Genomic DNA, 24,422 nt, shown 5'->3' on the forward strand with positions numbered 1-24,422 from the left:
ACTGTCACCACGACTAGTCGTACACGTGAATTTGAGACACATGGCCCGATGCGGGTGTGCGATGCCTCGTCGGCGCCGCTCCGCCCACTGTTTTTGCACCATGGTCAACTACGGCGATCGCTGAGCTGAATTTGTAGATTCCGCGGGTTTGTACGCAAGAAATGGATAAAGCAGGCAATCGTGAAGCGTTTTCTGCATCGGAAACAGTCTGCGCACACGCCGGTCGCGCCTGCCAGCTCGGCACACTCAGCGGCTTGAACCGGCGCAGACCACGGTAGCAACCGCTTGTCGCTGTTCTTCCAAATCAATCTGATCACTAAAACGAAGTTCCACCTGCGGGAAAGTAGGTGTTAGTGTGGTGAAAAATTGTGCTAGGGATTGTTCTCGGGACTTATTTTAAAAGCGGCGATCAGATATATCTGCCGCGATGCAAGCATATGCTGACCGGCCATGGATGCCGCGGCGCGCGGTGCGGCGAGTGGCCGAGAGATGGCGATACCTGCCTCGGAAGCATCGAAACAGGCTACGCAGATGTCTCTCTCACCGGTCGCTCACGGCAGTTGTAGCTCAAATAAAGTTTCACATGCGAGAAAGGGGATGATAGTGAGATGAAACGTTGTGTTACGGAGTGTCATTCGCAGTTGCACAGATAGCGGCGATCGCCAGGACGCTAAGCCTAAAGTTCTCAACACCCGAGCAAGCCGGTTGCGGGCTCCGGATACGGTAACACCGGTAACACGGAAGCAGAGCGCCGGGATAGACGCCGGCCGCGTACGGAACAAATGGCGCATGCGCAGTCGGGTCCCGGTAAACCCGGTAGCAACGTAACGAACGTAACGAACGTAACGAACGTACTGCTAAAACTCTCTACTATCTCCCCGCGTTCTCCCGGTGTCTTTTCCAGCTTTCACTCCCTCGCTCACTCACTAATTCACTCAAGGCAGGTTCTCTGTAATTATCTCCCCGCGTTCTCCCGGTGTCTTTTCCCGCCTTCACTCACTCACTCACTCACTCACTCACTCACTCACTCACTCACTCACTCACTCACTCACTCACTCACTCACTCACTCACTCACTCACTTACTCACTCACTCACTCACTCACTCACACGCATGCACGCACGTATGCGCGCGCGCACACTCGCACACAAACACATACACATACGCGCACGCACACACACCGGGCTTCTATTGCCCTATTTTGACGGCGACCTCAAAAAGATGCGATCCTGCTTCGCAGGGCTCAACCAGACTCTTTCTTTACGCCAGTAACAAGCTTCACGACCCCATTTGCCGAAACATCGTGTGCAGGTATACTGAACATCAATTGAGTGTCTGACACCCATTACTAATCTGCCGCAACACCACCCTCATCGGCCTTGAAACGCTTGCCTACAACTTGAATTTGCAGAAAGAAGGGCTTGTGCCAAAAAAGCTCCGCTAACCTAAACCCTCTGGTGCCTGCTTGTCAACAGGATTCAGGCGCTTAAACAAGACCTTTTAAAAGCAGCAGTTAAAGACAGTCTAACAAGATTTTGAAATTAATTGTAACTTCAGGGGCTCGGAAGTGTATGCAGAAATATTGCAATCCTTTGAACTAATTTGATAGCGAGCAGCTTTCTTGATGCATCTATCTTATTGCCTTAATAACGTCAAAAATTTACAAACACAAAACAAACCGCATTCCCACACACATGACCTTAAACTCAGACACGTTCGTGCCAGACGAGACAGCAATAACGACACAGCCTCCAGGTGCACGCGCAGTTGTAGGCCCACAGCGCGATCCATGGACGACCACTCACCCAACAGGCTGCAACCAGCCAGATCCGGTCGATACCCTTATCTCTGCCGGGTACGTACCCTCTACCATAAAATTTGCTGCTGTGATAAGAACCCACCTACCCCCTACCCCTGCCCTTCCCTTCTCCCGAGCACTGGTAGAGAGCACAGACCAACTCCTACCTTGACGACCAGCTTTGCCTAGTGAAGAGGGCCCAAGAAGCCGGACGGTCTGAAGGGCTCCTGAAATAAGGACTCTTCCTAAAGGTCAACTGCTCCATTGAAATGCCTGTTCCCCCTATTATACAAATACAAGCAGCGGTAGACTTCCTAGGGCCTCGAGGCCAAGGCGCTCTTCCTGAACAGCCGCGCAGCGCGCATGCGCCATTCCGGTGTTAACAAGGGCCAACGAGAGCTCCGCGCCGACGGCGTTTCAGTACCCCGTACCATTGAAAGTTGCTCAATTTAAATCTGACGAGAGGAGTAAACCAATCGACATGTTGCGTAAAAAGCGCGTGCCTGGTTGACGACCAGCGTGCCGTCGAGGTGCAGGAAGCGTCCGCCCTGGAGAACGGGCAGCGCCTGCCCGCGAACCTTGCGGAACCACTGGTATCCCGGAACGGGGTTTCCCTGGGCCGCGCAGGGCAGCTCGGCCGAGCGACCCTGCTCGGCGCGCACCTGCCTCCGGCTGTCCACGATGCGCGGGGACATGGCGAAGGACTCTGCAGCGGTCGGAGAGCATGCATCAGCCATGAAACAGATTAGGTAGAGTCACAAACGTTTGCGCAGAGAGACAGACAGAGAGAGAGAGAGAGAGAGAGAGAGAGAGAGAGAGAGAGAGAGAGAGAGAGAGAGAGAGAGAGAGAGAGAGAGAGAGAGAGAGAGAGAGAGAGAGAGAGAGAGAGAGAGAGAGAGAGAGAGAAGCAAACGGAAAGGCCGAGAGGTTATCCAGGCTTAGAGCCCGGATTGCTCTGGGGAAGGGGGTGCAGGGGATGAAACAGAGGGCAGGCAAAAAAGAGGAGAAAGAAGCAGGGCCGTGCACACGCAGGGTGACCATAAAAGGAAATAGGGCACGTGGATTGTTTTAGACCAAGTTGGTGCAATTCATGCCTTGGTTAGAGTAGCAAAACGTTAACTTGATTGAGTTGTGTTATCCCATATATCGGGATAACTTTGGTGGAAACGAATAGTGGATACCGACAATATACTTTTTGCGTGAAGAGCTTCTAGCGGGAATTTTATTTCGAAAGTGAGTTTTCCTAATGCCGCTGGGAGAGGGCAGAGGTGGCGGGGGTGGGCGACGAGCGTCACCATTTGGATTACCATAACATCTGCGTTATAGATCTGCGTGGATCTCGGTGAAAGTCTTGTATGCTTCTTAACCACCATCCATCTTTTCACTGCGGCCTTCACTACTGGTACGAGTATGGTGCAGTGAACGTGAAGGGTAGTGAGTGTGAAGAGAGTAGGTATCCTGTAGCAGGGCGTTATCCGCATGGCGTTCTGCCTCGCAACAGGAGGACGCCGGTTCGCTTCCCGCGCGCGTGGGTGGTATCGCTGATAGATGAAGGCATCAAAACTTGTGGTATATAAACCTATGTTGAAAAAAAAAAACTTCGAAGTGCGGCGGTGTAATTTCCGACCCATATTACAAAGCACAAATAAAACATCTCATAACTTATTTTCTCAAGTGCCACTCCGCTTTTCCTGTTTGTTCTATTGCTAAAAGAAACAAGCTTCCTTCACAAATATTTACAGAGTGTGAATAACCACACATTTTCAAAGAGCGCTGGGCATTATTCTTTGCATCACATTGTGTATTTGTTCCGCTCAAGCCCTCCAACAGACCACAATGGTTAATGGATTACAACTAAATAAATTTAGAAAAACACTAACGCTTGTACTTGCAAAAGTTGGGACACGTAAGAGTCCTGAGAAGCGATTACAAATTAAAATTTAACATTCTCCTGCGGTGCGCAATGGCTTCCCTACAGGCACTAGCGCCAGACATTTCGGTAGTTATTTTTAGTATGAAATTCTGTGATACACTAGAAGCGCGTCTAAGATACGCTCTGGAAGCACGCTTCCGATACGCGCCCGAAACGTGTTTTTGATACTCAGAGCTAATCTCCGGTTCAACCAAAAAGCGTGTCTCCGCGTCACACTTACAGCGATGATAATCTGAGGATGGGGAACGTCTCCGATTGTTACGGAGAGAACCATCCCTAACCTGCTCCCCATTTCATTCGTGCTACTCCTCACAACCAAAGAGGGCACTGCTGACGTGCCGAATCCATCGCGTAGTGTTTTCAGCGTTGGGCAGCCATATTTCCAAGTTAGGTGCAAAAACTTGAAATTTTTTTTGCAGGGCTTAAAATATTCTTTTGCTGTAGTTTCTTTCTTATTTTACCAGCCCCCTTTCTTTAAATTCCTGCCATTTACAGGTTATTCCACAAAAGTTTAACAACTCTCCCTGTGTACCAATTAACAGCGCTTTCACGACTACCCTACAAGCAAAAACATGTTTTAGTGGTTTTATTAGCGAGGCTATACTGCTTTAAGCATTCCCAGCGTTGTAGTGGGGCATAGGGTTTGTCATCTGAAGTTCCAGCAAGGTACCCTTTCTTTTGACAATTTTTCTTTTCCCCTTCATCATGGTGCGCGCCTCTGTAAAAAGATAATTTGCCGTTTACACCAATCAAGGAAATGCACGCCGTTCGCGTGATCTACGATCAGGTTGGCTGTATGAAAAAAAAAAAAATGAAAGGTGGATTGCGCTAAGGGTACTCTATTAAAAAGCCCGTCGCATGACAGACTGGCTGTTTTCTTGTGTAATAACTGGAACCATCATTTCAATAAATTCTTCCTTAATTTTTCAGCGTTCACAGCAAAGAAACGTTTTTAGCGAACGAGATTTGAGCTAAAAAGGATGGGGTTCTTGAGCTTCTTTGATAACTTCTGTTCTGCAATAAGCTTTCGCTCTGCTTTTTCTACAACTACCAGGGTCTATTATTATCAAGAGGGAACGATCGACGCAATACGTACACATATCGGTATGTGGGATAAAAAAAGTGACATAAAAATACAACTTTGGGATCCATATCGATCTTCGTTGAGAACGGTCTCATATCCCTCAGAAATTTATGTTTGCCGTCATAATTAAATCATCGATCTTGCCTCTAAGTCGTGCAATTCAAGCACGAATATTCGGGCAGAAGACAGCTTTTTCTGGAGCGGTTGCCCTAGGGATTCCAGCCGAATTGAAAGAAGGAAAAATGAGGCCCCCAATACGCCTACATATTTCAAACCAAGCGTTTGAATGAGAGCGCTCAAGTTTTCTTCTTGTCTTTAATGAGATCCAAGTGACCTAGTTCCTTGTGTCAACTGATTAAAAATATAGAATAAAACATCAATATTCAGCATTATAACAACTGTCCCAACTTGGACTTCTAAATCAATGTCTCTGGAGATGATTCCCGAATATAAGCCGGTTTGACGTAATACAAAAAGGTAACCAATAAACAGATAAAACATGGTATGGCCGGACAGCTTTATTTTAATCCAATTTAAATTTGGCGCCGAACCTCCGGCACACGTCGGGCAAAAAAATTGAATTTGAAGCGAGTAGAGTCCCGAGTATACTAAAACATTTTTAGTTTATTCGCTAACCCATTTGTTCGGCAATCACCTGAAAAACCCCGATTCTAAGCTCCGCCGTTACTTTTCACAAACACGTAGATAATAGTCACGGTACGTTACCGGCCAAGCAAATAAATCTGTATGCAGTGAACCACAAACACTTTGTTTAGTTGTTAACAATTTTGAGTATTCATTGAAGGAAACGGACATAAGATTCAAAGGGTATTTGAGGATAATGAAGCTAACGACAAATTGTCAGCCTGTCGTCGAAAAGAGGCTTTGGGTGTGAGAATACTTAGGCATGCAAGATGACTGTTTGTACGCGTGCCTAGTATTTGTGCCTATTCCGCAAAATGTCAGGGTCTGAGATTTCCACAAAACAACGAATTTCGCGGTTGGAAGTGAACGGAAGATTTTCAAGATGTAGGATATCGCTATAACACGCATTATTCTCATTGTATATATACGCTCATATTGTTTTGTGTCTCGTATTTTGAAGGGCTGGAGGCCGATTAATTGTTTTCAGTGTAGCATGGCTGCGTAAGAGGTGAGGAAAACCAATGTCGAGGGAAATAACTTGGCTTAAATAATAAAGTCTACGTATACAGCCCTCGTAGTCAAAGGGCACAGAAACATCAGGAACCGGTTACACTTTGATAAGCAATTGTTGACGGTAAGGTAAGGTAAGCGGAAATTACTGTGTATTGTGCCCTTTGGAACATTCAATCGTTTGCACCACCCTGATAGTCACTTGAGGGACTAGGGTGCATCGATTAGAAAGGTTACGCTGAGGATAAGGAGAGTGCGTCAGTCTGGTCGTTTCCACAAGTTCTGCATGTTTTTGTTCTCCACTGTTCATACGAAACATTTGTCACGAATACGGCAGCTTGAATCGGCCCTTTAGCTTGTTTCCAGTGCTTTGAATGCGAAAAATAAAAAAACACAAACAAATCGAAGATTTTATAATTGTCGACACGTTTTTAATCATACTAGCACAATGCTTTTTTTTATGAAGAGATGAGTGCCACATACACTTCATGTATTTTCATGGTGGTTGGTGCTCACGCTTTTGTTTTCAAGCTTTCTAAACTCACGTGGCAGCCGCCGTGTGCCGATACCCACCTCTGACGGTGATCTTCCTGCTTGACGGACTGTTGACCACCTCGCCCGTGAGCCTGTGCTGCGTTTGGCACTGGTACCGGGACATGGCATCCGTGGCGTCCACTTTGCGCACGTGCAGCTCACCCGTCGGGAACAGACTGTACCTGTCGCCTGGAAGACGTACGAACAGCACAGTCAGAAAAAAAGAAAATACGAGGGTCGCTGAAAGGACACGGCACATATATCGACTCAGTCGCTTAAAAATAACCTCCCCGCGAAGGATCGTTAGTCTTTGAAAGAAAAAAGAGGGTCAGGGAGCAAACTGGTGTTAAAGACATATTAGTAGAAATTAAGAAGAAGAAATGGACGTGGGCAGGACATATAATGCGAAGGCAAGATAACCGCTGGTCATTAAGGGTAACAGAGTGGATCCCTAGAGAAGGCAAGCGTTGCAGGGGGCGGCAGAAAGTTAGATGGGCAGATGAGATCAAGAAGTTTGCGGGGATAACTTGGTCGCAGTTGGCACAGGACCGAGGTAATTGGGGAATAATGGGAGAGGCATTTGCCCTGCAGTGGGCGTAGATAGGCTGGTGATGATGATGAGGCCGCCTAGAGTCACGCACGTACCCGCAGTACGGCAGCGCTGGCATCTAGGCACCCGGCCTGGAGTAGTCGAACGCGGTAAATGTAAACTCACTTGACCAAACCTTCAACGTGTTTACCTTGGCATGAGCGCGAAGGAAGAGGAACAGCGTGAGAGGTGAGCCGGAAAGCAAAGAGAGGCATTCACTTGGCAAATGTCGACCAAGACTATATCACCAGCCTATCTACGCCCACTGTAGGGCAATTAATCACCCATTAATCTCTAATTATCCCGGTCCCGTGTACCGGGATACAGATAGATTCTTTTTATTTCTGTTGAAGGATGCTACACTTCCTAGTATTGTAGATTGGAGGCGCATTGCCCATTTTTACAACAGCTACAAAGTCCTTACAGCTAACGTAGCTGGACCCGTGGTTATTTATTCCCTTGACTGACTTTCCTCAGTAGCCAAGGACTGACTCTTTTAAAAAAGAGTGTGAATGTTTTATGCACTGAAGCTACACCTGCAAGTGAAGGGCGCTGTATACTGGAGGGCTCAGGATTTATTTAGACCACCTCGGTGTCGCAGCAGTAAAGAAAGCCGAGATAGTTGCAAGTTTTTTTTTTATATTGTAGTTGGTAGAATTGCGTGCTTCGAACAGCGCTAACAAGACGGCCAAAAGCTTTCAGTTGTTTATTTCTCTGCGGAGTTATCGCGCATGATCAAATGTATGTGTATAAATGTCTTACTTTTCCTTTAAAAGCACAGTTGATCGTCCGCGCCTGTTTCGTCCTTCTTTCTTTGTCGCCAACTTGCTATCATTGTTAGAAGTATGCACCTGGATATCGTTAAGGTGCGCTGAAATATCGACACGCAAACAGGTTGGCTTTTTAATACATCAAGATAGTACATAATCAATTGTCTTTCAGGAATGACGTAACGTCACACACCACTCAAACAGTACTAAAAGTTGGTTCTGTCATTCAATACATGACATGAATTCGATCATGTTGCCTTTCAGCCGCCTCACTAACTGGCTGGATATTTTATCCTACGCTTGCACAGCGTTAGCTTATACGTTCTACACCAATTAATTAGAAGTGACTCTACCTGGTTGAACTTCCTGTAAAACTCTACCGCTTTGAATTCGAAATAACAATATTTGGTGTATTTGCTGCCGTCGTTTAATCACAGCGCCACGTATTTACGTGGACGCCGCAGCGATCGAATTCGCGAATTGCATGAATGGGCCTTCATGGGACTGCGTACTTAAGTTTCCGCGTATGTAGTCATTGCTTTCCCGACTTTTCTGAAAAAGTAGAAATTGCGTACGCGTACCTAAACGGCGTCTATAATTAGACCTTCAGCGGCGACCGGGCCGCGTTCTCATTATTTCCGTGAGGTAAGCTCCAAGCATTCATTTTAGCCCCTTGACCTTAAATCTGGCTTCACCAAACTCTACGGCTCCTGCCGCCTGCTTTCCTTGCTCACAGCAAGCTCAAGCATGCGTTAGTAATCACGCAAATTCGCGGGCGGTGCACGAATGGTCGACCCCTTCTAGCTTTTCGCGCCGAGTGGCTTTTCGATTCGCTGATTAGGCCTAGCGCGCCGCAGAAGCAACGAACAGAACCGCAGAGCCCCTAAAAGCCGCTCCGACGGCCCACAGCCCACGGGCCTCGAGAGAGCGCGCGCAAACGAACTGCCTTTCATTGCCATCAGGGCAAACACGCGCGCGGAGCCAACGCAAACGCCGAAGCGCGCACAAGCGAAGCGGCTTCATCACCGCTATTCCTTCCGAAGCGACCGCCGGCACAGTGGCAAGCAGGCCAGGGTAGGCACTTCAGGGAAATGCCCTTCTCATCCTGCTCGCCTGCGTGTCTGTGTTCTAGTTCTGCTGCGGTCTGCTGCTGCTGCTGGAGGGGCGCCGGGGGAGAACAGCGTCATTTCTGGGCCTCCACTTGCGGAGGATACCGGCGGTCTGCAGTGAATCCGTAAGCAGCTCAAACAGGATTAGCGGTGCCTGCGTGCCGGAACCGCGTGGCCCGGGGATTAGGGGCCTTTTCCACGTCGTTCGTCCCATTCAGGGAGAGGTGGCGGCCCCTCCCACTGCGCTCTTAAACCAAAAGGGAAAGCCAGTTATCGCCTCCCTACATGCGTCCCGCTCATTGCCTCTTGGCGCGCCTCGGTTGCTTCCTGACTACTTGAGCTCTTTATTCAGTGAGCGTGGAGTCTTTGCTTCTCTTCTGGTATGCTCTCAGCCGAATGTCGGCGTTTTTTTTTTTTGTTGTTGTCACGAAATTTCAGCTTTTCTTTTGCCGTTTCTGTTGCGTCCAGATGGAAGAAATTGCCCAAACAATTTAATTCCGTTTCACATTGCTTCCTGCAATCTGACTGCGTCCGAAGTGTTGAACCAAACCGGTTACGTCTACGGAAGGACTGACAGGTACCTAATTTTTCCCTTTGCCACTGAGGACTGGCTGGGAAGCGTTTTGTTTTAAGGCAATGGAGCAGAGGAGTAGGGTCTATTTTAAGAGCGAGGCTCTTTAGCAAGTCGTAATTTTTTGTGCCCGCAGTTAAAAATACTAAAAAATTGCCGAGCAGGCGCACCGGAGCGCAGGCCTCACGGCGACAGGAACGCGTCGTCGGCGCACGTTTGCAATTTCAGCATACCCACTTGGTAGATTGGCCAAGATTGACAAAAAAAAAAATCTTGAGCGTTCACCGATATCGTGGCAACACTTGCTCATAACGATAAAGACAGGTCATAGCGTACGCCCCTCCAAGGTGTTGTCCAATAATTCTCATTTCCAAAAAAAATGAAGGAACCTCAGCCTTATAGCAACAATGATGGAGTAAAGGTCGTTGTGGTGGCAGCTAAGAAGCAACTTGACTGCAATCATGGACTTAAACCGTCGTGATGGTCGTGAAGGTTGCCTAAAGCCGCGCTACCTTCAAGTCTTACCCGTTAGTGTGAGCTTCATTCCTTTTTTTACAGAAAAGCAACAAAAATTGGGAGAAGTGGCTTCTTACTTACTGATTAGTATGAATCCTTAATTAAGCCGCTTCTGCATTTCCCCAGCCTTAACTTATCGTGTAGGCATTGGAGGAACAGGAATTCGAAGGCACCTCCTTTTTTTAGCTTTTCCTTAAATTATCGCCAGAGGACCCTGTAACATTTATTGTCGATTTTTAATTTGGTATGTATTAGTCAATAGCGCGAGGTTGCTGCATAAGATACAGCTTTGTGATTTAGTCCGTTCATTTTGCGTTTTTTTTATTTTTCTATTTTTCCAGCTGCTTTACAGCGCTGGATTAGGAAGACCGTCGCTATTTTGCTGCCTAATTTTCAGCGTTCTATTTTTATTTGTTCTTATTTTTCTTTCGAGAGGTGATGGTTGGTTGATTTGGCTATCAATAAATACGTTCGGCGACTTTCGTTCATTTGGGTACTTGGGTACTTCTTTTTGTTTCTGCGGGTGTTTTTGCAATGACCCTAATTTACACTATTATAACGATTAGACTGCTAACTTGGCCTATTACACCTTTTTGTACAGATACGTGGCACCACACTGTTCACGTTGGTGCGCTCGAACTGTGGTGGAGGAAGCCGTGGGCTCGGTGAGCTCATATGAAGCCTTCGTGGACACGATGTCAAGAGCTCGAAAGTCAAGCAGCAAACTACTGCGGCTTCCGCATAGATACACCGCCGACGACTCGGAGTATGAGAGGCTTCGCGCAGTGCGTCGAAGAGCAGAAAGACGAGCGCGCCGGACACAAGCGCCTGAAGATATCCGTGCGTCAAGCGAGCCCAGAAGGCAATTCGAAGGCATATGATTAAGCTCGCCAAGCGTGAGTGGGAATCCTTCTGCTCCAAGCTGGACCCCCGGAAGCCGCTCTCCAGAATATGGCTCTTGCTCCGAAGTTTGCGGACCCCGCAAATTCAACTGCACCCGTTCAAATCCATCTCACTGAGCACGAACACCAGTGACCTCCAAGTCGCTGACGCCTTCCGCAGGAGAATTACTGCAGCGCCAGCAGCTCTTTTTCCGCCACACTCTCCCCCCAACGAGGGATGCTCAGGCCCAGTGTCCCCAATGGACGAGCCATTCTCCAAGGCAGAGTTGCTCGCTGCACTGGCTTCTGTCAAGAAATACAGCTAGCCAGGCCCGGATGACATCACCTACACAACCATCTCGCATCTAGGTGAAAAGGGAAGAAGTTGCCTCCTGCATGCCTTCAATCTTTCGTGGGAAACTGGTCGTCTAGAGCCATGGTGGAAACACGCTCGCCTTGTCCCAGTCCTAAAGCCAGGTAAAGTTCCAACCGCCATCGAGTCTTACCGACCCATAGCGCTCCTGAGTTGTGTCGGGAAACTGATGGAAAAGATGGTGCTGCTCCGCTTGGACTGGGATTTGACCATCCGAAATATATACCCGGCACAGATGTCTGGTTTCCGCAAGGGTCGTAGCAGCCTTGTAAATAGCATAAGAGAAGCAAAGTGTCGGCGGAACATTGCTGTTGCCGTGTTCCTCGACATCAAGACAGCGCATGACTGCGTCGAGCATGAAGCCATCCGCTCTGCGCTGAAGTCTTTAGGAATCAGGGGCCGCATGTACGCATGGCTATCGGAATACCATCCGATAGGTATGTGTACATGTCTACCGACATGGGCGACTCATCGCTACATCAGGTGACCCGAGGTGTTCCCCAGGGTGGGGTGCTGAGCCCTACACTCTTCAACATTGCCATAGTTGGCCTGGAGAAATGCGTGCCAAAGTCGGTAGAAATCTCCCTGTACGCCGATGACATCTGCATATGGAGTTCTGGCCGCAATAGGCGAGTGTTACGGTCAAGACTGCAGCGGTCAATTGACTCTATTGCGGCATTTCTGGCAACAAGAGGATTAGTGATTTCAGGGAATAAGTGTGTTGCAATAGCCTTCACAAAGCGTGACCTTACGCACTACGGCCTCACTGTTGGAGGGACTGCAATTCCATACGTCCCGACCCACAAGGTCTTGGGAGTGACATTTGAGAGTAATCTCACCTGGTCGCCACATGTTCGCCACCTCAAGGACAAGATTACTTCCTTCGCCCGCATATTCCGCATGCTCTCCACCAACACTGGTGGTTGTTCAGTCAATTCTCTTCTACGGGTATACAAAGCGCTTTGCGTTGGCCTGATGAGTTACAGCATCCCTGCTTTGGCCCCTCTATCAAAAGGAACTGTCAAAGCGCTAGAGAGCGTGCAAGCACAAGTCCTGCGGGTCTGCATTGGCGTTCCAAAGACAACCTCTACCATCGGAACGCTGACAGAATGCAGGCAGCTCTCACCACTCGCTCTAAGCACGCAGGAGTTGCTTCGTGCGCGTCTGCGGATTGTGGCAAGACAGCGGGGCCATCCTCTAGCGACAAGCTGGGCCAAAGAAGTGCGTAAATTTCTGCCGAAGGTGTATCAAGAGCCTTCTCCTCCTGAGCACCCGCCCTGGATGTTCCTGCCCATACCAGTCACGACTACTGTGCCCGGTATCACTAGGAAAGAGTATATTCCGGCTCCCGCACTAAAGTTCCTCTCCCTGGACTACATGTCGCGGATATACAGAGACCACACCCATGTGCACACTGATGAGTCGGTGTCGTCAACATCATCCACTATCGCGGTGTGAATACCGTCATCCCGTACTACCATCCGTGTCATGCTCAGCCACAGAACGTCAACTACGGCTACCGAACTTGCAGCTCTGAGGGTGGCTTTCTTTGATATCGTCAAGCAACCCGCTCGAGAGTGGGCCATCTTCACAGACTCAAGGGCTGCCCTTCAATGTCTAGCATCTTTTCCAAAAGACCAGCTTGTGTGTGACATACACACTTTACATCTCCAAGCTCTCCAAGCGCACCATCACATTGCACTTCAGTGGATTCCAGCCCAATGTGGGATAACTGGCAATGTGAAGGCGGACATTGCTGCATCCGTTGCGCATAAGCATAATGGATCGGCAATAGCTATACCATTCTCCAGGAAAGACGCATCTATACTTGCATCCAGCGTGGCGTGGCACATGCAGCGTGCAGCCTGGGATGACGTATCACGTCATTACGCGCCGTTATATTTCATAGACCCCAACTGAAAATTTAAAATGCCACCAGGACTCTCCAAGCGGGTACAAGCAATTCTACATCGCATGCGGTTGAATGTCGCATACACGCGCAACTAACTCTTCAAGATAAAACAGGCTACGTCGCCACTCTGCCCACACTGTGATATGCGAGAAACCCTGCAGCACCTGCTCTGTGAATGTGCTCGATTCAGTGCTCAAAGAGTATCCCTCGCAGTGACTTTGGGACTGCCGCTTTCCGTGGACATGCAGCTAAAGGACGTTTTAGGACCATTGGCTTGTCCTAAACGTGCTTTACGGGCTACCAAAGCTCTGATAGAGTACCTGCAACACACAGGTCTAGACCAGTCGCTGTGAATAACTCGCCGTATCTGTACGCATCAACTTCTTGAACATCATCGCCATCATCTTCATCACGTCATCAACTGGCGTAGCAAGTTAGGCATTTTAGCCCAGCTAACATCGCCAGACTTCATTAAAGATCACTCTCTCTTTCTCTCGGCAAAGAATGATTAAGCAATAAAACAGCGATTTTGCAACGGACGTAATGACTCGTGCCACGGCTAGTGATCGGCACAAATGTAACCTGCCTCGATGGAATCCGGCGTTGATCTTGACACTCTCGTCGATGAGCCAGGCGGTGACCGTGACGTACTCCCGCACGAACTCCGGCACATGGCAGCGCAGCACTGCTGTGTTTCCCTTGATTACGAACTCCTCATAGACTTTGACATCGTAGCGGCGCCTCAGAACTGCGTAGGATTGAGGGAAAGAAGGAAAAACAAGATCAGAATTCGCAGTCGTCTCACGATTAGTCGATGCTGCCCAGTTTGACTAGGTAGAGAATAATGTCTTGAACACAGGGTGTGCGAGAAGGAACAGGGAAAGCGTGCGTGTGGTATAAGAGGAAGGAATATATATATATATATATATATATATATATATATATATATATATATATATATATATATATATATATATATATATATATATATATATATATATATATATATATATATATTCAAAAACTTGGGTGCGACCGATTGGAAAACACTAACAACAAAGACTTTATTTCGACAGTTTTGACCAGTGGCCTGGTCTGCTTCAGGGAAAATTACAAGCAGTTTTCTAATTTTCCCTGAAGCAGACCAGGCCACTGGTCGAAACTGTCGAAATAAAGTCTTTGTTGTTAGTGTTTTCCAAGTGGTCGCACCCAAGTTTTTGAATATTTAAACAGTAGCCAAGAATTCCTTCTCTGCTATATATATATATATATATATATATATATATATATATATATATATATATATATATATATATATATATATATATATATCTGTGTGTGTGTGTGTATATAAGACAGAAATAATGGTTGGCAGTCCCCTTTGCTTTCCGAGGTTTTCTTGACTGCCAACCATTCTTTCTGTCGTATTTCAACGATCCCCTCATTTCCTATTCTGATTCGCTATATATATATATATATATATAGAGAGAGAGAGAGAGGGAGGGAGGGAGGGAGAACAAATACGGAAAGGGGAGTGGGATGGCTGTCCAAATCATCCGCTCGGGTCTTTATCGCGGACGAACTCCCACAAAATAATTAGAATTATATATATTATCAGGCACATATACTAATACTGACTATATTTCTTAATAATATCGTTTGCTTTCAGTAAATAGCATGCCGTGTTCAGCGCATGTTCATTGTTTACATCTACTCCAGTGCTTTACTGCCTCCATTAGAGCTCGGAAATTCGAACTTATTTGTTGTTGAGTGTTGGTCCAAGCAGCTAGGCGCACTTTGAAAGCAAGAATATAAAATGTGCGCCAAGTTCCTTTCAAGCATGTTCAGCCAGACCACTTGCGCAGCACGCGATCAAGACGAATACGAGAAGTTTTGGAACATTTATTGAGCAGAAAATTTCGGCGAGCAGTCGATAACATTTGTAAGTTTTGTTCCATCCCAGAATATTATTCCCGCGGAGTGATGAGACCGCTCAAAAAGGAATGTTTACCCCGAAATGTAAGTATCAATACGCAGTTGTGTGCCGCACTGAGTCTAGCGCAAAACATCGAATTTCCTTGTTTTCGACGCAACAAGGGAGGTTGGCTTTACAAACTTTCTGAATTGACTTCATTAACGAACTCTTGCCAGGAATGCTGCACGAAAATATGCTTAAAATCGAAGGGTACCCCGTAATACACTAGCAGGAGTTGAAAGGGAAAGAAGGCCTTAACAAACTGACCCGAGGGGACGCCGCCCCGCTCTTGCACGCACGGCACGATCCACTCAGTTGAAAGAGAATGCTAGCACGCGATTTCAACTCCTGTAAGATTTTGGCAGGAATCATACCTGGTTCATCTTAGTCCTTATAAGCGCACTCACAGGCACGCCTTGTTAATCGAAAAAATTCGCCGAAACGACGAACAAGACGGCAGAAAATGTAAAATAGGAAGCAACTTTTGTTGATTTTCATGTTCGCCATCTCCAAGCGCGTGCATTTCATGCGTGATTAAAGAATCTTCCCCGGTGTACTGATGACAAGCAACAACCAGTTCATTTGTATAGGAGCACGAACGTATAATTTTCTTAAGTAAGCTCCGTATAAAAGAGACGACGGCTCGAGCTTTTCTAACATGAGCGCTTCATTACCTGCGTTTTGAACAATCCGGGGTTTTAGCATTGCGGATCACCGCAGCGCTTAGGCATGAAGGGGGGGGTGACGCACTTTTAGATGCGGCACAATTGCGTTACATGTCTGAATATTGGCGATCAATACGGTGCTTTCCTTTTTGGAAAAGAGAGTTCTTATTTCCACCTAAGTTTTGTAGCGGCGGTCGCGCACGCAACAATACTTAGAGTCAGTTCAGAATACTTGTAATTCTCCGCGGTTCAATTCCCGTATCTGGAAAATTTAACGAAGGGGTAAGTTTATTTTACCATTCCGGGCGCCGAATGTCCAAAATGGCGAGCTTGACAGTAGAAAATGAATGAGACAGACTGTACGTCTTCGTAATACTGGCTGTCGCGAAAGCGATAGCATTCATCGCCGAGCGGAAATTTCTTAGAGCTGCTGCGGAAAGGTAATCGGAGAGGGAGGTACGCCTTCTATTACGTTGGAATAAATGGACAGACATAATAAGATGAGGCCTGATTCTAAAACTATCCTATTAAAGAGGAGGAACGCTGCGCCTTTTTTGCATTCGAACACGATGTATACGAGGCATATTCTTTATAACTTATTCGCCACATATTCTATATGCGAAACTAAATGCCATACGTGTAAGCCCTACCCTACTTAATGCAGTATCAAAACGACGAAAGAGGTGGTGGCCCTTAATTAAACGCAGCAAATGCCGCAACGATGGCGGTTGCAATGCGCGGAATGCCCTTCTATTAGCTTTAGTATCTTCACCACGGAAGCAGAGCGGAGGCTGCCGCATCACTTAAACGCCAGCAGATCGCTTAATCTTTGAGGAACTCAGTCCAAACTCAGACGGCAACCAAAGAATCCGTCACGAGAAAGTTTTGTGTTCAACTATCGCCGTCATCAGATGGAGTGGTGCATGATTTTTTTTCGGGGCCTCGTTGGAAGAGAACACGTCTCGTTGGAAGGGAACTACGAGCTCTAACAAGTAGCCCACGAGAATTCGACCTAACGCGCAGATGGCGTGAGCATCCTAACGGGACAAAAGCGACGAGGGAGTCTGTGGTTAGCGTGCGACGTCGTTATTGAACCAATTCTCCTGGGGAAGGGAACAAGTTTCGTATGCGCGTACGCACGCTTTGAAGACCGGTGTGCAGTTAGGTTAAAAGCACCATGAACGTCGGCCTGTGGGAATAATAAATAGAGAAAAGGGGTTGGGCATCGATACAAGCTTTAGGGCACACAGGCGAGTCATGTCTGAAGCGGCAACAACAGACGCATGCTTCACCAGCGTTCCAGCGTTCCCCGCCAGCCACGCGGCCGTCGCGTTCTGCTTCTTCGAGGCCGGAAACGCGCGTCCAGAATAACAATTCCCGCCGCGCTACTCAAGCACGTGGCCATTGGCCATTCTCGCAGGCTTGGGCGGCCGGTTGCGACGCTTACGGCTTCCTGAAGGGTTGCCGAGCTCTAATGGAGGCACTGAAGCCCTGGAGTAGATGTAACCGATAAACATGTGCCCAACAATGCACGCTATTCATGGAAACAAACGATATTGTTGAAAAATATAGTCAGTATTAGTATATGTGTTTGGTACTTTATGAAATTCGAAGTATTTTGCGGGAGTTAATGCGCGAGACAGACCTGGGCGGATGGGTGTGACGGCCATCCAGCTCCCCTTTCCTTCTGCCCTCTTCCCCAACGAGGCCACAAAGCCCGCTAACTCAGTAGTAAAGTTTTATTCATTCATACAGTACCTTAGGTCGGTGGGAAAGGATATTCGCAAGGCAACCCGTCTTTTCGTCTTGGTCTCGTTTTTGATTAGGAGCTCTTCGCGAGCCAGGATAATTATGATCCTGCGAAAAACTAACCACCGCGTTTTCTACCTCAACAAATATTTCTATTTCAGCTTCTCAACTCCCAACATCCTTGAGAAGGAGGAGAAAAGAAAACGATGAAAAAAAAAAACAACAACAACAGAGTTTATTGATATCTCTGCATAATGTTTGCAAGGACCAAATCAATAGTAGCAAATGACGGTGCAAAGTACGAAATATTTGCTGATCGGATCACAATATCCGCGTCTCTCCCTTCATCCCACAAAATTCCATTGTGATTAAAGATATAACCGTCATTCAATAATACGGGTGTGTGCATCTGAGAGAGAAGGCGTCGTCCTTACCCCAGACTCCATTAAATGTACGCAGAACTTCGGCATATATTTTTGTCGATACTAGAGTGTGTTTGGGCATTTACATTGAAGGTTTGGGACAGCGCTTTTCTTTACGTTATTATGCGTGTACTGGACGGTGCGAAACACCGGCAGTACAACGTATACTCACGTCTTACTGTTTGAACAGTGCAAAATGAAGAAATCTCATTCCGTTAAGCACACATAGGTTGCAAAAACGAAGTCTTCGGAGTACGAAATGGATCAAATGCATTTCTCTATTGTAACTTGAAGGGAAAGTACCTATTTTGTTGTCCCTTTTTTACGTGACAGGACGGGGAGATGACGTTATATATAAAAATATTAAAAAAGGTGCGCCTTTGAAGTACAGCGTTAGTCTATTCGGTCAATCCCTTTAGAAAATAAAGCTCTTGCGAGTAGTGTATTTGAATACCATCTTTTTGGCCTGCAGAAAATACAAAAAAAACGCGGCTAACAGAAGAATGCGACGGGCGCAAGGATATTTGGTTGATGTTAATATGTCTGCATCATTCGTCGACGTACATTCAAATATTTTGCCCCGTCGTTAAAGAAACCCAATCTTCCCAAGACAGAGTACTTCTAATGGCTGCGTTAGACTAGAGAAATGAATGGCTCTTTGTTTACAATGATTGTATTGGAAGTTCGCTAGAACCTACAAAAAGAGCAGATTAATAACTCCTACATGGCGTGTTCTTTGCAATGGTGAAAGTACTGCCACGAACGCCCACAGCCGAAGGCTTTGAAGAAGTACCTGGACTGCGAACTGCACGGTGAATGTCCACGAGGAGCTTGCGATGCGGTAGGAAAGCTTCGCAGAAGAGTGCGAAGTCTACACGACAACTAAAATTATGTTGCAGTCTTTCCAGGTATGCCGCGATTCAGAAATACACGTATACGTTGACGTAAAGACACGCACATATTTAAATCTGACTTTAGTGGGCCCACATCTCTGACCTATAAGGCGCGCCGTAACAAGGGTTATTCGGAGCATGGACACGGCAAAAATTTCTGTGTGGGCATAGAAAAGCAAAACATTTTTAAAAATACATGAATATTCGCTGTTGTACCAAGCCATACCTTTTCATTTCATCCCCGCAGTTTCATCTCCGCAGTTACACCGATCAGGATGATTTTATTCATTTTTTTTCTGGATAAGCCTTCATGGCAGCCTTCCCACTTAGGGTTTGAACAGGTCGAGGAATCGCAACGTAAACCTTCAGCTAAGGGCTGTGTTTCGAACAAGCAAACGTATTTATTGCATTCAAAAGCAGCCGCTCCACAGTATATTTCACAGGTGCATTTTTCTGCGTATTTATTTCTTCAACCTGAATTCATTGTGTTTGTGGAAATATATAAATATGCATTTTATTTTTTAATTTTTGTATTCCGTGAACTCCCAAAAAAAGCAGCAGCTTCTGCCTATAAACGAAGAAGCAATTTGTCCCGTCTCGCACGCTGCCATGATTCATTACCTGCTCAGGACATGTGACATCTTTCGGCCGCGGCTGCTGTTGTTGATGTTTCAAGAAGGTTCGCGACTGTGTAGTGAAGGGCACATCGAGACTAATTTGGCCTGTGTAGTCAGCAAGCTCGGTTTTCAGTACACGGTTCAAAGAACGCGTAATCACCCCGATATACATAATACACACGCACAAAAAAAACACACAAGAAAAAGAAGGATCACCTCAAAGAAAACTCTATATTACTTTCTCATGCTTGTGCCGTAACGCTGAGCGCTCTTTGAGGACGCTATAGAAACAGTGGCCCGCCGGACCGTTACCAGCTACAGTAAAGGAAACAAGTGCAGGAGAGAAGACAGATAACTGCGAACTTCATCGGGACACCAAGTCGCAATCAATCATCGCTGCCACAGCGTCGTAGGCTAGGTCGCTACTCGGTGCAGAGAAGAGTAGGGTCGCGCAACGCGTAGCCCGGATGTGGATGGAAAACGATTAAGAACGGCGAGGGAGGTTGTCAAAACTCTGCGGTGATGAGCTGCTTCTTCCTTGGAGTGGTGCGCGCGTTCATTTATTAGCCGATTCGATCGTTTAAACTTGGTTGTAAACTTTGCAGGCTTGTTCACACAATATCAGCTACGAGCACTCGAAACATCGAGACAGATGTGAGCTTCCCAGCTGCGTTTCAGCGGCCAACGAAGAGAAATGAATAATTAGCATTCACTGTAATGGGTTCGGGCTTCTGTAGCGTACTGTCGCTGCCGTCTCACGGTGCTCTTAGGGAACGGCTGCTTGCGACTAAGAGAAACTTCCTTTTTTTGTTATTTCCTGGACTCGTACTTTGCTTGGGTCTGGGTATCTCTTTTTTAAAGCGAAGCTTAATTTTTCAACACCGTAATAAAAACGCACTGCAGGAAAGCCGCCTTTACACAAAGGGAGGGCCCATGGTGATGATGGGTTTCCAGGAAGGCACATAAAGCGCCTAGAAACAAAAAAAAACGTTTCCCGTGGTCGGAATTGAGCCTGGGTCCCTCGCTTGATGACGCCAACGTCTATGTGAATACGCCATTCCGACACGGCCTTTAACCTAACCATCTATATTAAAAAAAAAAAAAAACTCGTTCGAATATTTGAATTCGAATAAACGTGAACGCGGACACGCGTCCCGCTTTTCTTGCGAGTGACTTTGCTCATTGGCGGTTTGGACTGTCATCGTTGGCAGTTAGCACTTTCATTATTGAGGAATTGGACTTCGAGCGTTGCGCTTCTGGACTTTGCTTTGACTCAGGTTGCTTTAGAAGAAAGGGTCGCGTTTCTACCATCTTTGTCGTTATACGAAGGTGCGTATGAACTTATGTTGCTGTTCTTGCTTTCACTTTTGCAAGCACTCGAAAAACAATTGTTCGTTTTAAAATAAACAATCAACTTACTTCGGCGCGCTCCAAACAATGCGTATTGCTTCTTTTATTTGTGCTCGTTTGCTGGAGCGGATCGAGGTTTTTATTATCATTACGAAGGCTTTCTAAATTGTTTTAATGGCTCATTGACAATTATTACAGGTTAGGAAGCACGTGACAAACTTAGCTAACTTACTGTAGCACAGTTAAAAACAAATATGTCTATTTAATTCATTCTCAGCAAATGTTTGCGGGAACAGTAGAATGGGATCAGTACGTGGAATCCAGCTGGGGTCGCAGTAGTTCCTGGCATGTATCTGCAAAGCGAAATGTGTGCAAAGAAGAAAATTGTTAAGGGCAATTGAATGGCGGCCTGAGACGGCGCACTCTAACTAAGGCGATTCAGGAAGCAGCATACCTTCCTAATCGTGACGGCATTGCGAATAAATTTTAACGGAGCTAAGGAAATCTCCCCTAAAGGCTTGGCGTTTCTGTTTTGCGAGGTAATGTAAATATGAGTACACTGCGCTCAGAGTTTTTACTTGCACCTCTTCGACGGGAAAAATTAAGTCGCCACAATCACTGCAGGGAAGCCCCGAATAGAGGAGGCGAACAGCTAACTTGTAGGAAGCAGGAAGCATCTCCTCTCACGGAGATCGAACGCGACAGAACAGCTGGGCGGTCGCTCGTCTTAACCGCTCCTCCGAGTTTGAAGATGCATCCGCTGCAACCGAGCCTGCTTCCTGCAAACTCAATTAGGCTGCTAGAATCTTTGCCCTTATTACTACGCATAACCTTATAATGGCGGCTGGCACATCATCGGTGCCGCCATCACAGTTTTATCACTTTTGCTACATAGAGGGCAAACAATTTAAAGAGACGTTTCCTGCACTACGTAGTTTAGACGAACTATGTTCTGTTTCATTGATTGATTGATTGATTGATTGATTGATTGATTGATTGATTGATTGATTGATTGATTTATTGATTGATTGATTGATTGATTGATTGATTGATTGATTGATTGATTGATTGATTGATTGATTGATTGATTGATTGATTGATTGATGGGTTTAACGCGCCGATGCCTCACAGGCGATGAGGCGCGCCGCAGTGGAGGGCTCCGGATTAATTTTGACCACCTAAGGACCTTTAACGAGCGCCGAAATCTCGACTTTGCTCTGTTTGCCGTTGCCTTTATGTGCACTCGAACAAATGTCATGTATTCCCTTCTTTACATCTTGCTAGAGCTCGCCTATTTTATTTAGGCGTGGGGGCATCCAGAAGGGAGTGGAATCAGCTCCGGTGGCAGGTTCCCATGAAAGTACATTAGGATATGGTTCCTGCGAAACACCCAAAGTTTGATCCACTCTAGCGATCGTGTTATAAAAGGAAGCTAAGACAAGCATGCTTCGCCCTTTAGGTCTGGTTTAGCTCTTGTGGCACTTAAAGGAACCGGAGCGTCAGTCAGCAGATGAAGTGGAAACAAGCAGGGCATTGGGGAGGCCTCCGCCGCGGTGGCGCTGTGACTAAGACCCTGCCCCGACGAGCCCACGGCCGCAAGTTAGATTTCTGACCTCGGTGGCTCATTTTTTATGTATATATTGCCGGGAGACCTCACCATACGCTAGAAATTCCGAGTTTGTCCAACTAATTACTAACCGTCCACTGTAGAGCGCCTCATCACCAGAATACAGCTTCGGCGTGCACAATTCAAATTTCAATAGATCGCGACAGCTCAAGAATAATCTCTATTGGGGTGTTTTTGTACGCGTACACTAGTTAACCCTAACCGTTTCAAGTCAACGCGTGCTCAATCAGCCCCGGCACATCTGTTTTCAGCGAAGAAGTAATGTACGGCCGAACTGATTAGTCACGCAACAACGGAGCCATCCGATTCCGTTATGTGTGTTTGACTGCAAACAAATCATCGCAACGCGGTGGTGTCAACGAACTCTCTTCCCCAGCGAGACAAGCGTGCTGACATAAACGAGCAGAAACCAGTCTAGCGATTCGAACTTCCCCACCGCCGCCATGCGTGCGCAATACCAGCGGATGTCCGAGCGATGCGACGCACTTCCACTCTATCGCCCGTTACCGCTCCCGGGCTCCGCTGATCGCTGCGGACGCCTGGCGAAGTTCCGATAAAAATGCGCGCGCCGGCCGCTTCGAGTCCGATACGCGCAGCTGCTCCGCCTGCAGGCGCACACAAACATATGTGTTGTCCCCAGAGGCACGTCTCGTTGTTGCGTGGCGGCGCGCACATAAAAGGCCGCCTGATTTCTCTCTCTCCCGTTGGCCTGTACCATTGTTTGCTCCCTAGCGCGCGTGTTTTGGCGGTAATTCTTGGCACGGTGTGCCCACATGGTCGCTTTGTGCTGGGCGCGTCATGCGCCGGAAGGGTCCAAGAGAGCGGAAACCCTTTGACAGAATGCCAAGGGGTATGCGGGGAAGAAAACGGGGAGGTCCAAGGCATGGAAAATCAACCTCCGTGATATGGCTTACAGATTTAAAGTCCACCACCCTTGCTTAGTTAGTTCACCTCCTTACACGTTTACCCAAGTTGATATTGAAGCGCAAGTTCCTGCTGCTGAGTTATCTTTCGTGAAATATCTGCCATTTTAGGACGCCCGTGATTTAGTTTGCGTCTTCTAATGCGCGTCATATGCGGGAAAGCACCTGCAGGGTTTTCTTTTCCTTTTTGTTAAAAATTTTCTTGCCCCATATTCTTGAGCCCAACGTTATCTCATGAAGCGGTTGATGGTTTCGGAAAGACTACAACAGCGACGCCATTAACAAATTAGGAGAACATAACGCTACACGGAATTCTGTTGACAGCAGCATACGTAACGACTGTATTGCACGCGGGAACACATTGTGAAGAACGTCACTTCTTGGTCAGCCAGGATGTGTTTGGCCTGCGATACCCTACGGCACGTCAGAAAATACCGAAAAATACCCTGGAGTGCGCTAAAACGATTATCCTTGGCGGGACGATTTGAAAAGCGTCGCGTGTTGCTCAATGAATAAATTTGTAATGAACACATTTGTAGTTCGCCAGGACCTCTAAACATGATCACGCGTTGTGGCTCTTTTTTTTTTTTTTTGCGGAAAAGTGTTGGTCCTACAAAACTGTGACGCCATTTTGTTCGTTTTCCCACTAATAAAAATCGCCAGAAATTTTTCAGAAGCAAACAAAAACAGAAGCTGTAATTAAGAAAATGGTGGTGTACTGTCGCCTGAAATTATCTACCGGCTCATATGAGTCAATTTTCGTGCGTAGATCCTGTAATAGTTTTACTTTATGGCAAACCTAATCATGAGGGGAAAATACAAAACTATGGAGTAAATGGCCTCTTCCAAAGACTGAAACGATGTAAGTGCCGGGTCGTTAAAAATAACGTTAGGCTTGAACGTAAGGCATGTGTAAATGTAAGCATAAATAAATGCAAAAGAAATCGGGCATTATGGTGCTTCAGGCATATGTTTTA

The 24,422-nt window shown here is 46.8% G+C and overlaps 1 protein-coding gene across 1 annotated transcript in view; it reads right to left on the bottom strand.

The window, feature by feature from the left end:
• The window catches only part of LOC144175243 (cell adhesion molecule Dscam1-like), a 328,801-nt gene that overhangs the window by 67,556 nt on the left and 236,823 nt on the right, over positions 1–24,422 (bottom strand). Inside the window, exons 3-5 of the mRNA XM_077704344.1 lie at positions 13,811–13,972; positions 6,543–6,692; positions 2,301–2,503 (exon numbers count right to left, since the gene is read on the bottom strand). Of these exons, the coding sequence (XP_077560470.1) occupies positions 2,301–2,503; positions 6,543–6,692; positions 13,811–13,972 (515 nt within the window). The remainder of the gene's footprint in view (positions 1–2,300; positions 2,504–6,542; positions 6,693–13,810; positions 13,973–24,422) is intronic.

Source organism: Haemaphysalis longicornis, unplaced genomic scaffold, assembly GCF_048455015.1.
Source record: "Haemaphysalis longicornis isolate Haplotype H1 unplaced genomic scaffold, Haemaphysalis longicornis Haplotype H1 scaffold_3, whole genome shotgun sequence".
NCBI lineage: Eukaryota > Metazoa > Arthropoda > Arachnida > Ixodida > Ixodidae > Haemaphysalis > Haemaphysalis longicornis.